The sequence below is a fragment of the Cuculus canorus genome, chromosome 1 (assembly GCF_017976375.1).
Source record: "Cuculus canorus isolate bCucCan1 chromosome 1, bCucCan1.pri, whole genome shotgun sequence".
Classification (NCBI taxonomy): domain Eukaryota; kingdom Metazoa; phylum Chordata; class Aves; order Cuculiformes; family Cuculidae; genus Cuculus; species Cuculus canorus.
Genome location: NC_071401.1, coordinates 123,398,186 through 123,410,635, shown reverse-complemented (window position 1 = coordinate 123,410,635; position 12,450 = coordinate 123,398,186). Strand labels below are relative to the sequence as shown.

The 12,450-nt window shown below is 39.4% G+C and overlaps 1 protein-coding gene across 3 annotated transcripts in view; it reads right to left on the bottom strand.

Moving 5' to 3' along the window:
• GTF2E1 (general transcription factor IIE subunit 1) overlaps window positions 1-12,450 on the bottom strand; it is a 55,761-nt gene that overhangs the window by 40,480 nt on the left and 2,831 nt on the right. For 2 of the 3 annotated variants that reach the window (XM_054065841.1, XM_054065831.1), the window contains exon 2: window positions 4,675-5,152. In XM_054065841.1, the coding sequence (XP_053921816.1) occupies window positions 4,675-5,122 (448 nt within the window). In that variant the 5' untranslated portion in view covers window positions 5,123-5,152. Of the gene's footprint in view, window positions 1-4,674; window positions 5,153-7,609; window positions 7,633-12,450 lie in introns of those variants that run through there. The other variant, XM_054065851.1, reaches the window with a different exon arrangement.

The following is a 12,450-nucleotide window of genomic DNA, read 5'->3' as shown; positions in this document are numbered from 1 at the left end:
ACATAATTTCCAGTTTTGTGACGTTCAACAAATCAACCCAATCCCACGTACACAGAAAAAAGAAGACAGCTCCCTCTACTGGGTGAGACAATGCAGCTCCTCCTGTCCTCCCCTCCCCACCCTCCCACCAGATTTGAGCATATTTAATTCTCAAATTAAATTTTTTAATTTTTTTTTAAATCCAATATACAAGAGATTTTTTTTAAAATCCAATATACAAGATGGTATCGAGTTGTTTAAATACTCTTCAGTTTCAGAAACTGGCCCACAGACAGGAAATTTCTGTAGTGTCTACATCTAAAATCACAGAGAAGAATTCTTCCCAGAGAACTGCGTAAGACCCTGATGAAGTAATATCCTAGCTCTAGGGGAAACGCCAGCAAACCCAGTGTCCCTTATGTCACTGTCTGCTGTCAGCCCACGTCTGGGAATAGACAAGACTTCAGCAGTGTTATTCACAGTATGCATTTAACATATGGGTTTTTTCACTGTTATTCAATTAAACTCTTCCTTGTACATCCCAGCTTCAAGACAGCCCTTAACATTGTTTAAGGGAATGGCTGCAGCTTTCCATCTGCACAAGGCTTCATCACAATGGCTGCTGCCAGCGACTGCTACCATGCAGAACAGAGTGATGAAATATCAGAGCACAGGTAGACAGCAGATGAAAGCACAGGTGAAAGGCAATGATCTGTATTTCAAGTGCTTATATTAGGATCTTCCAGGAAAATTACAATCTTTTTCCCTTCTCAGTCACGCCATCTGAAAGGCCAACCTAGATGCAACACTTTCCATTCATACAGGTTTTCTTCTCAAAAGACTTAGAAAAGTGGGCAAGAACTGTCTGACCTTCAGCCTGTAACAACCCAGCCTGCACCCCATGAAAGGCACTGACAGGTCAACAGGCAAACTGCAAATCTGCAACCTCTCCAGTGAGAAAGTTGGTCTTAGGGTTGCTACAAGTTCCCACAGGAAACTTTTTCAAAATAAAAGCACACTGTGTCCAAGCTGTTTGCCTCTAAAACCCTAAGTTACTGACACTGCTTCTTTGGAGGCAATAGCAAAAACTTCAATTAAGGAGGAAGGGTGGTATCTGGAGATCTATTCAAGCTCTTCACTTAGAACAGATGATGCTAAAACTCATGACCTGAGCAGAGCAAGCAGGTATTCACTGGTTATACAACTAAGTTACTCCTCCAACACAATGTGAGTACTTTACTTTTTCTTTTCACTTTTCAAAAGATCCCTTTCGTGAGCTGAAGAAGCTCCCAAACTAGTTTTTCATCACCTTGACTTTCACTATCTAACACTTTCTTTAACATTAAACAACTCCTGTCCTCAAACTTCCTACAGTTACCAGATAACACCTGTTAAACATTCAACAGCATAGTAACTTCTTGGAGCTTTTATGGATTGAAATGTTTAATGGTAGAAAAAAGCATGGAGAAAAAAAAAAATCATATAAGACTTCTTAAAACAGAAACATCACACTCACAAAGTAACACTTATCCCATTTAAAATCCCTATTTAAAATTACCTTAGTGGCAAACTTGATACTCTGTTAAAAAATATTTTGCCAAATTTTAATTGGATGAACAGCAACCAAAGAACATCCATGTGTCCTGCAAACATCCTTTTCTTACTATCAATTATCTTCTCTCAACAGATACATTTCCACCTTCCAAAAACACTAATAATGGTATCTTCTGATGAAAAACTAAACACCTCAGTTTATTTCAAAAATACTTACAAATGAAGTAAACTACGAAGCTAAAAAAGCCTCTATTTGACAGCTGCTAATCTGTAAGAAACAGATCTCTTCCAAAGCTGAGAGACAGACACAGATGCAGTAGTAAAAATTAAAGAGCACTACATATCCAACTTATGGACAGGCGCTTCACAAGCACTCTTAATTCACAAAGTGCAATAAAATGGCTACAGTCATGGAGAGATTCTGTAAAACCTCCTCACCATCGCTGATAAGGAAGGGCAAAAGCAATAACCTCCTCTTCTATCACTTTCATTCTACAACAATTGCTCAGAGTTTGCATTGGAGCTGTACCTTGGGAAGAGGAAAGAGAAGCAGAAGAAAACACAGGATGTCTGAACCATCCTCATCTCTGAGTGGCAAGGACAAAGCGCAGACAGTGAAACACGATGTCTTGTAAAAACAGTTCTCCAATTTACGTGCAGCTTGGTTTAGGCTAGCGCAGAGAATGTCTTCCATGCTCTACCTGCTCCATGGACTAACAGACTGCGGTCCCGTAGGACTTCTAATTCACAATATTTTATCAACATGGCTGCAGACCAGGAGCAGCTCAGGTCAACCCTGATGGAAACTCATGGCTTTCAGCTGCCTTTCAGCAGCTGCACTGTCATGAGCTTCAATGTGCGCGAGAGGTTTATGTGTATAGTGCTGATAACTGCTAAAGACATCCTTCGAAAAAGATAGCTATTCACAGTCTCATAAACCTTGTTCCCCTATATGCTTTGTCCTCACAAACTTCCTCTGTGAGAGACCCAAAGGCATCTCAGTTCTTTTCTAATACAGTATTCCAGAGAAGCAGGAAACAAACAGACAACACAATTCACCATAGTATAAAGCAGCCATTCTAAACTGAAAAAAAAGGATAGAAACAAAACAGCTTATTTACCCAGAATGGAAACAAGCAGTAATCCCATGGTTTGGGATTACTTGAACAGTAAGCGGAGAGCCCTATCTAAACTGGTATTCCAAGTAAAAGCTCTTGAAAAATAACAGTATTATCAGGCATTATTTAGATGAAGCTATCATTGATTTAAACGTTATATATAGAGAAACCAAATATACATCGATTCTAAACAGGTATGTTCTTATTGAAAGTAAATGAACTGGCTGCCTTGTTACTTGCATTAATACTGACAGAAACCATCTGCCAAGAAAACAGCACTGAACCTTTCCTTCCATCAGAAAAACTGCAAAACACTCCATGTGCCAGCGAATGATTTTGCATTGTGGAGACAGACAGTGCCTGTACTGCAGACAAACCTTTGGTTGACCTCATCAGTTCCTGGAGCACAGGCCTGGCTGTCAAAGCCAAATCCTGGCATTATAGTCTTCTGCACCTCCTCGACAGTCAGTTCTTTGCTCTTGGAACTCATTGCCCACAGAGGCTTGGAGGATTCACCCGCAAAGTCTTACTGGTCCCCTTGGGATGAGAGTCTCACCTTTCCCACTATGTCTGTTCTCTGCACAAGTTTTCTACTCTCTCCTTACTGAAGCAAACTGCAAAAGCACTACTCCCTTTCAGCCCGATACTTACAACTGTAGCTGCCACAGATGATGACTACTGTAGGAAGCATGTGTAGTTTCTGCACTCAGTGATGAGTACAGAAAATCTGTGCTGGCAGTGCTGGTTTTGGCGCTCCATGAGGGAGCAGCTTCTACTTGGGAGAGCTGCACTGGATTACAGCAACAACTATTAGTTGACTTAGTGGATTCTGCTTCTCTAGTACTAAATATCATTTTCACAGTTGTTCAAGTAAGACAAGTTTCCCAGCTCTTGACCTCTGGAGGCAGAAAACAGGCAAAATGATAGGCTAAGCATCTATTGGGTGTTTGCCCATCTCCAGAGAGGATTAGACAACAGCAACTTTAGACTACAAGCTTCAATACCACTAAACAGTTGAATTTTCACAATTTCTCACTATGATAACTGACACAAAGCATCACACTCCAGTGTTTGAGAGCTCTCCCTACTTTTCCTCTTTTATTTGTGTGGAAAAGTAATATTAGGACAAAGAATCCAAAAGGAAAAATTAAAAAGTAAAGAAACTAATTCAGAAGGTGGAAGCCCAACAGCCAACCCATGCTTTCTGCCTTCCCTCGAAAATAATCACAGATTAGGCTAGGAAAATAGGATCTAAACAGGTACAGATATTCTTCCTTTTCTTTCCTGGCACAGAGGCACAAAGTATTTGGACTGACTCTGTGCTGCGATCCAAACTGGACTGTCCAGGGGCATACCATTTCCATTGCAGAATTAGTCTCTGACATCTTGTAGACAATGACACCCAGAAAAGATTCTTATTTCATATGCATGAGACAGATACGCACCTCCACTGAGACACACACTTGAGAAAGAATCCTGTTTACTCCCAACCGCAGACAAGTCTGTAATTAATTTAACTTTCACAAGACTGCTTTACACTGGGGAAACAAGGTTGTGCAGTATAATGAACTGGCTAGAAGAAAATTAAACATAACTCACTCCTTGTGTGATCATCTCTAAATGAAGAATTTTTTGCATACCAAAGTCACCTATACATATGCCTTCTCTGCAAACCACCAGTAAGTCACACAGTTCACAGGCAAGAGCAGATTATACTGAAAAACTGTCAGCTTCCAACAAGGACAGACTGCCTTATCACCCTTGAATCTGATTGTGATAAGCCCTCTGTTTCTTTACTGCTTGCCACTCAAGCATTTTGCCAACATTGCTATTTGCCTGAACAGACCGTATAAGTCTGCATCAATTATTTTTGTATTTTGCTCAAACATTTACCACCTGCAGAAACAGAGTGCCCTCTAGCTCAAGTCGAACTAGGGAATTTTCCTATGACTCTGTTTCCTTGAAGTCCAGCACTGACAGACAAAGAAGAGAGCAAGAGCATTTCTGTTACTTGTAGTCTTACCTGTTCTGGGGTCAAACAGCTGGTTGGCCTCCAAGTCTGTGAAAGTACTGAAGCAAATGGGGCATTTAAAAGAGGCGCGATTGGTGGAGTCTCTCTCATCCGTCTCAATCCTCCTCCTCATGTGGTCTAGCTTGTACTTCACCACATTAACCAGAAGGTGGTAGTTGATGAAGTAGTAGTTATGACGAGTGGTTTTGCCATCTGGAGCTGTCTCTACCCGCATTCTGCATTTGATGAACTTGTCACCCTTGAGGGTGTTGAGGACAGCCCGCAATTGCTTCCTATCAAACTTAAGGAGCTCTAGCATGTCCTCTTCCTTCACGCAGGGGTTTCTGATGAGAATGTCCAGAGCCAAAGCATGTTCAATGCCATAAAAGCCACGCACCACATATTTAGCAAGGCGTTTGAGAGCTGCTGGGACTTCAGTGAGGACGTCTGGGTCAGTCATAGCAGATTCAAATCTTGAACTTCATGTATACTGCAATGAAAAAAGGCAGATGGATTCTTAGCTATCTTCTTACTTCAGAAGTTTTTATTTATGTCAGAGCTAAGAAAAGTATGGAGTGTTTCCCATTTCTCTTTCCCAAGCCCTATACTGTCTACTTAGGTGTTAGTAATGCCAATGCTACAGAAGCAGAATTAGGAAATGGTATCTCTCATTCAAAATAAAAAGATGGAAAACTTAAAAAACGCACAAGAAATTGGTACGAGACTTCATGTCTACTCAGTTACAGCCAACAGAGCTGGAATAAGAAAGCTGTCTTGAAGCTGAGCTCCAGTAGACAGCTTCACGATCAGCTGAGACTTGTATCTTGGGAGAGGGAGAAAAAGGCCATAGGAAGAAAGGTCCTAAAACAGCCCAAGAGCGGAGTAGTCTTAATAGCCCTACTTGGTGTCATTTGCTCACATTGTAAGTAGCTCTGCCTGCTTCTATTCCTCAGACATCACTGGGCAGAGATATTACATGAGGACAGCTTGCTAGTGCAGCCTGATACGTGTTCAAGCAAGCGCTCCAAGCTGCACAATGAGAACAGATAGACTTTTTCCTTACTTTCTGATAAACAGACCTTAGTCAACCGTCTGCAGCATGAAAACTGTAAACACTACCAACTCCTACATCAAAGACTGCTTCAGCCTTGATCTTACATGAGCAAATAGGCCCTTCCAAAAGGCTGATCCTTCAGAAAGTGTCTCACATTCAGGCCTCAGAAGCCCATAGATAATATAGCATGATAAATGAAGTAACAATCAAACTTAGCAAACATGAAAAGACAAAAAACGTATTCCATGAAGTATCCCTTCCGTTACTCAGCACAACTAACCATGTTGTCTGAGACAAGACAATAATTTCTAAAGAAATACTGTATTTTTCACTTCATTTGAATCCAATGCACTTGGATTTCCATGCATGAAAGGTTCCGGATAAGCATGAAGTATTACAGGTGCTTTTGAAATACCCATTCAGAGGTCATACTTCCAGTTAACTTCAAATAAAATTTTGAATACTCTTTTTCAATATGAGACTTCTACCCTAGTTTAGGATATGAATAACCAGGTTCCTTCAGCTGAAGAAAAACCCCATTCCTTAATTTCTGTTTGTCATTGCTAAGCAATTTTTATTTGTGAACAAATACCATAAATAGTAAAACTGCTAATCTCAATTTTCATTTTGATTAGATGTTTCACACACTATATATGTACCTCCCCAGCATTCAAGTGTCAAATAAAGGAAAGAGGAAAGTGACAGCAAAAGGAAAAATCTGAATGGGTATCCTATTTTCTTTATCACCATCATAAAACTTGTCATATCCTTTTTGGCAAACACCGTTACAGAACTTTTCTGGACTCCCCACACCGAGACATCCCCCCAAAATACCCAAACTCTACATGTAACCAAGCAGCTCATGATTCACATCAGCTAAGACTACTCAAAAATCTGTGATCTTTCATCACAGTGGTATGCTTGGATATTTTTTGTTGCTGTTGCTGTATGAAGAACACTGCCCTTAGACTATAAACAACATTACCCTTTACTTTTTCCCAACCCCTACCCTTTTCTGCAACTGAGGAAGTATACTCCTCTCAAAAGTTACGGCCAGTACAACTGCAAAGCAATTAGGCTGTGGACTGCGGAGCTTAACAGTAAACAAATTGACATTGTCCTATCTATACTGCCTTTTGGGTAAGGAAAAAAACACCTTAATTCTTTTTTAAAAAATGTTTCTCTGTTTGAGCTTTCTTTCTGCTCTGAGGGCCCAATGGTATTCACGGTGCTCAAACTGAAATGAGCTGAATAACATTTGTTGCCTGCTGGTGTGCAGGCAGAGAATAGCTAACAGAGAACAATGCCTAGATGCCCAGCTTCAGCTTCCCTTCAAGGAAATTAAATTAACATATGTTTATCACAGCATGAGTTAGCCACGAAACAAGTTCTTCTACAGCCAGTTAGCTTCTTTTGCATGCCAGACACATAATGATTTATCTCACAAAAATGACAGTTTTATAGAGCTTTGCGTTAAAGGTAAAAGCGTTAGCAATAAAAGATGCCCCATGAGTTAGACATACAGTATTTTTGAATCTCTAGGTCACACCCAATCTGAATATCGTCATAGAACATTGTCCTTGAAAATCAATTTCACTCTGTTGTTATTTTTACAGTTTTTTGGTCCCTTAAAGATAAATCTTGCTTTTGAATGAACCTGTCAGCAACATACTGATACCACAAAACAATAACAATGCAGAAGCTGTCCAGAAGGCTATATTTATTCAAATTGTTAAATCTTATTCAGAGTTTCAGCACCGAATAACATTAACGTAAAGACCAATTTTAAATAAAACCTCGATCCCAGAAGCGATTTTAAAAGTCAATTTTTTGTAAGTCAAAAGGGTTTCAAGTACTGATCTCAAACAAAACAAAAAACCCTTCCCTCCTCACCAATCCACTGTCCCCTAAAAATTCCTTGAAGAACATTGTGACACAACTTGCAGTGGGCACAGTGACCTTCAGAACACCAGCTGTAGCAAAAAAAAGAAGAAAAGTGTTTTTAAATAAGCACATCTCACACTGGATGCTTCATCTGAGAGCTGATGGAAAGCATCTTCTCTGCAAGAATCTTATCAATAAGGCAGTTGCAGACTTCCAGAGTCACTTTCAAAACAGGATTAAGGTACAATTCCCCGAATAATGTACTCAAACAGCTTAAATTGAGACCTCCAAAGGACCAATAAATAAGAATACATGCTTTTCCCTTGGTTTTCAGCAATAGTTAAGAGATTGAATAATACTTCTTAGTGTCAATCCCTAAAAAAAATATTTTTCTCATCGAATGGGAATAGGACATTTTACACAATTATTTTTTCTCCTTTCCTGGAAATTTTTTGTGATGTCCAAATCATTTATGTCCTCAGGTAACAATAGGCACCTTGAGTGTAATATTGGTTTTCTTCCAGGTGTGGATGTGTGGAAATACAAGCATTCTGAAAACACCACAAACCATTCTTCCCCCACTAATCTCCACTTCAAAAAGTTACGCAACACCAATTAGATTCTAAATTCTGCAGAAGACAGCCACTGGGTGAGAGAACAAACTGCCTAGTGTCAGCTTTAAGAAAGAAAAAGAAAAAAAAAAAAAGAAATAAGGCCATCAAAGAACACCTGTCAAGTTTTGCTACATGAAAGCCAATAGTGCTGAACACAAATAACAGCTATAAAAATGAGCATGGCCACATGTTCAGCAAGCCTCAGTTTTTATATCACGCTGAGGCCTAATGTCAAACTGATCAACAGCAAGAGCTCAAACAAAATCTGTGTGGTTGGATGAAGGACGTACTTTACACCATAATTCTTGATAATCATGTTCTCATGTCAGCTACGTGACAGAGTGATGGTGCAAGAGGAAGCATACACCCAAACTCACCAGGCAAGGGTCTAACAAATTGTTTCCCTAGGAGAAGCTGACTTCTGGCCCACAAAGAATCCCAGGCTACAGCATATGAGCTGCAAATCCTTACTACCTTTCATCAGGTTCAGCATAAAGAATGCTGAAGGCTGGTCCAGGCCAGCAGTGGTTTCAGAGATGACAGGGCAGCTTCTGTTGCTGCAGAGAGCTTCATTTCATCTTGAGTCAGATAGCTGATGATGTGTGTAGCTACAAGCAACTTGACAGTTGTGTTCCTGCACTAATATTTTAACAGAGAAAAAGAAGAGCTAGTGAAAGCTGGTTTTTTGGCCCAGTTGTTGGCTTTGAGATTTTCAGCAAAGCAGCAGTGGAAAGCTTTGAACAGCAAAAGGTCAGAAGATGGAGCTGTTCTGATATCCACTGAGTAGTCCAGGGGCCTTTATGGCTGCATGAGGTGACTGCAGTTTCAAAACCAAGCTTCTATAAAAGTTTCAGAATCAGAGGTTATTGTTTCAAAATTTCCTTCTAGATGTGTAATGTTAGATTCAAGAAGATCAGATTTATCCCATAAGGAGACTTTTCTCCCCCCTTTAATTCTGGGCTTAACTATGCTTGTGGAAATTCAGATTTTAGGAATGCGCCGTCTCCAACATGGCTCTAAGACAGTGATTCAGCTCACAGGTTGTAATCCAGTGCCACAAGAATATCAGTTTAAAATTCAAAAGCAAGGGACTTTACCATTGCATCCTTGAGCTGTGATTTCACCTTCCACCAAAGCAGCAAGTCAAGCCTGAATTAATTATGTGTGCAAAGAAATATAACATCTCTTAAAAAGGTTTTAATGGATGTGCATGTTTCATAATAATGTCTGTACTGACCTCAATAATGGCTGAACATCAAGGAACATTGTCAAGGAAAAGAAAAACAAAATAAAAAACAATGGCCAAGACACACAGTAAGCACCTTTTAACACCAAGAACAAAGCACACTGGACAGGATGATATTCAGAAACACTCAAAAGAAAAATTTCAAAATTTAAACATGGGCTTTATTAAAAGTAACAGATGTCAAGGAATTGCTCTCAGGAATTATGTGAATACAATTCATTATTATGGGCACAGGAGGAAAGTAGATCTGTCTATATTATCACAGTAGGATAGAAACCATAAATATACATTTGTTTTTTAAAAAAAATTGCTCTAAATTTAAGAATAAATACTGACATGGCTATGAAAGACAATGCTGTGGAGAAAGATCTACAGTTACACATTACAATCAGACCTGTTGTGTGAAGAAACTCAAGGTAAAGCCTGCAGAATGGAGATCACACCTCAGGTTGAGTAAAACACATGAGACATAGGTCTTGAGTATAATTAGAGATGTCAGAAAGAAAATCAAGAGAGGAGCAAGTGACCGCAAAAAAACATTCCATATGATGGAATCAAAGACCAAAAAAAAGTCAGAAATTCAACCAAGCAAACATTTCCACTGGTCAGAACTTTCCTGACTCAACATCAAAGCAACTGCATTCTTCTTCTCTGTGTACAAAGATTTCAAGAATTCTTCTGCAAACTCAAACACGAATCACACTAAGGATGTTGGAGCTGTTTTTCTTCCTGCTTTTCCTGACTAAAGCTGAGACAAAGGACAAAAAGTGATAAAAAGATAATACCTGGAAGCCACAATGTAGATGAAACTATAACTACAAGTTACAAAAACGTACGTGAATTAATCTGATTTTTATCCAATACTGCAAATGAATATCACATTGCTTTAACTTGCTCATATTGCTTTCAGTAGTAATTTTACCTCAGTTTTACCTCTCATCATTCATATATTTGACAAGGTAAACATTTTAAAAGCAGGATCTTGAAAAAGGAAGCAAACTGCTCTTCAGACTCACTTGGGTATACAAACCCTTTACAATAGCCCAGACCTTTTTTGCAGGAAAAGTTGAAGTGGCAGTGTTAGCTGGGAACCTAGGTCTATCGAACATACTATTAACACTTAGAGAGGTGCATCCTATTTTTCCCTTAACCTAATTTAAATTGTTAGTACTCTTTTTCACTAAATCTTCAAGACTAGGCTTTGCTGGTTTGTCTGGAAAACATTTCTGCACGCTTCTGCCATGAGATTTTTTTAAAAGGCAAAAGAAATTACTTGTTTCCACCACTGACAAGTTTCTTTCAGAAAAATGAAAATCAGATTATGAGGAGTCCCCTATATGGAGACGTGGCAAGCAGGACAGGCTTCGGGGAGCCAGTGCATACTATGTCGCACTCCAGCAGACACTTGCAAACACCAGATCCTAGTTTTGTACTCTCTCAGTCTACTAAAATTTAAAATTCTGTCTTCCAATACAATGATGAGGTTAAGCTGAGAGGAATGATTCTGAACCTTCCCAAGTACTTTCAGAAACAGTACAGTAGTAAATACGCCATCAAGATGCTAAAATGTCTGTATAATGTATCAGACGCTATTAATGATTTTCAGAAAATGGCACAGAATCTTCCATTTTCAAGTCTGCTTTTTTTTTTTGCCTTTCTCTGCAGGGAGTAGATGATCCATGCAACATGTCCCTATTATCCCGAACTGCCTTTATCCCACATTAGCTGCAACCCCAAAGTCTTACAGCATTTTATCAAAAGTTTACTGAACTCTCTTCCCTGGAGACTTCAGCAACAGTGCTGCTCAGCCTTCCCCTCTAGTATATCTTGATGAGAAATTGTGTATTTTTAATGCAAGACCTGTCCTGAAGTATCAAATGGAAAAAAAGCCACTCTGCTTTCACTCAAATCGTACCTTCTTGTTGGCATTCCACAAAGTAAAACCAAGGGGCCACAGGTATTAAGGAGTCTTCACTAAAGATGAAAAATCATGCACAGAAAGGCTGAAGGGCCTGGTTGAAATTAGGACATTTTCACCTAATTTCACAAGTGAAAATATATGAAACCACACACAGAAAGGCCGCAGGGACTAACTGTGCAAGGCAGAAATTGAACAATGCAGGCCTGGGATGTAATTCTGAATCACAATCATAATCTGAACCTCATATAACAATTATGTCGATAAGTTAAAAGACTACCTATATGAGTGTATTTAAACAGATGTAATACTCAGAAGTACTTCAAATGCACATTAGCATTAACACACTGTTAACACAGTTGCAGCTGTAGACAAAAACGGAGCACACTATTTAAAGAAAGCCAATCTTGGTGGCTAAAATAGTGAAGGTACAAGTAAGCTGTTACAACTTAAAACAAATTACAACCTTTTTGCAAAGAAAAAGCAGCTTTTCTTTTCCTTCACAGTCTTCAGCCACAGTCCCCATCCATCCTACACTAATTTCGCCAGTTACCTATTCATACAACCACAAGGTGAACCGAGCTCATAAAAAGTGAAAAACTAACACGCAAAAAAAACCAGGGTATTTTAGAAGGATGGCAAGGGGGAAAAGTTCAAGACTGAATCACTGATGCTACCAGACTGGGGCCTATGCAAAGCAGAGACAAGAAAGTGTGGCTAAGGATGCAGAAGAGAGTGCTTTGCCCAGGTGGTGGCAAAGCTGTTAAACTGACTCAATTGTAACACGAAGCTGCCAGGAACATTTTAACCATAGACATCAGAAATTCTTACAACTTGAACAAAGACCAAGAGAAGCACATCCATCATTTTGGAGACTTATTAGCACTGCCACTCATGTAATGTAATGGTTTGGATTTTTCTTTATTTTTAAAGAAAAAAGGCAAGACTGGTTCTCACAACTGTCAGGCCTAAGAAGTCATGATTACACTCAAGCACAGTGGGCTTAACCCTGGCATTCCTTGTTAAGTTTCTGACTGGAAGAAAGCAGTAATTGTTCTGCATATTCTGGATT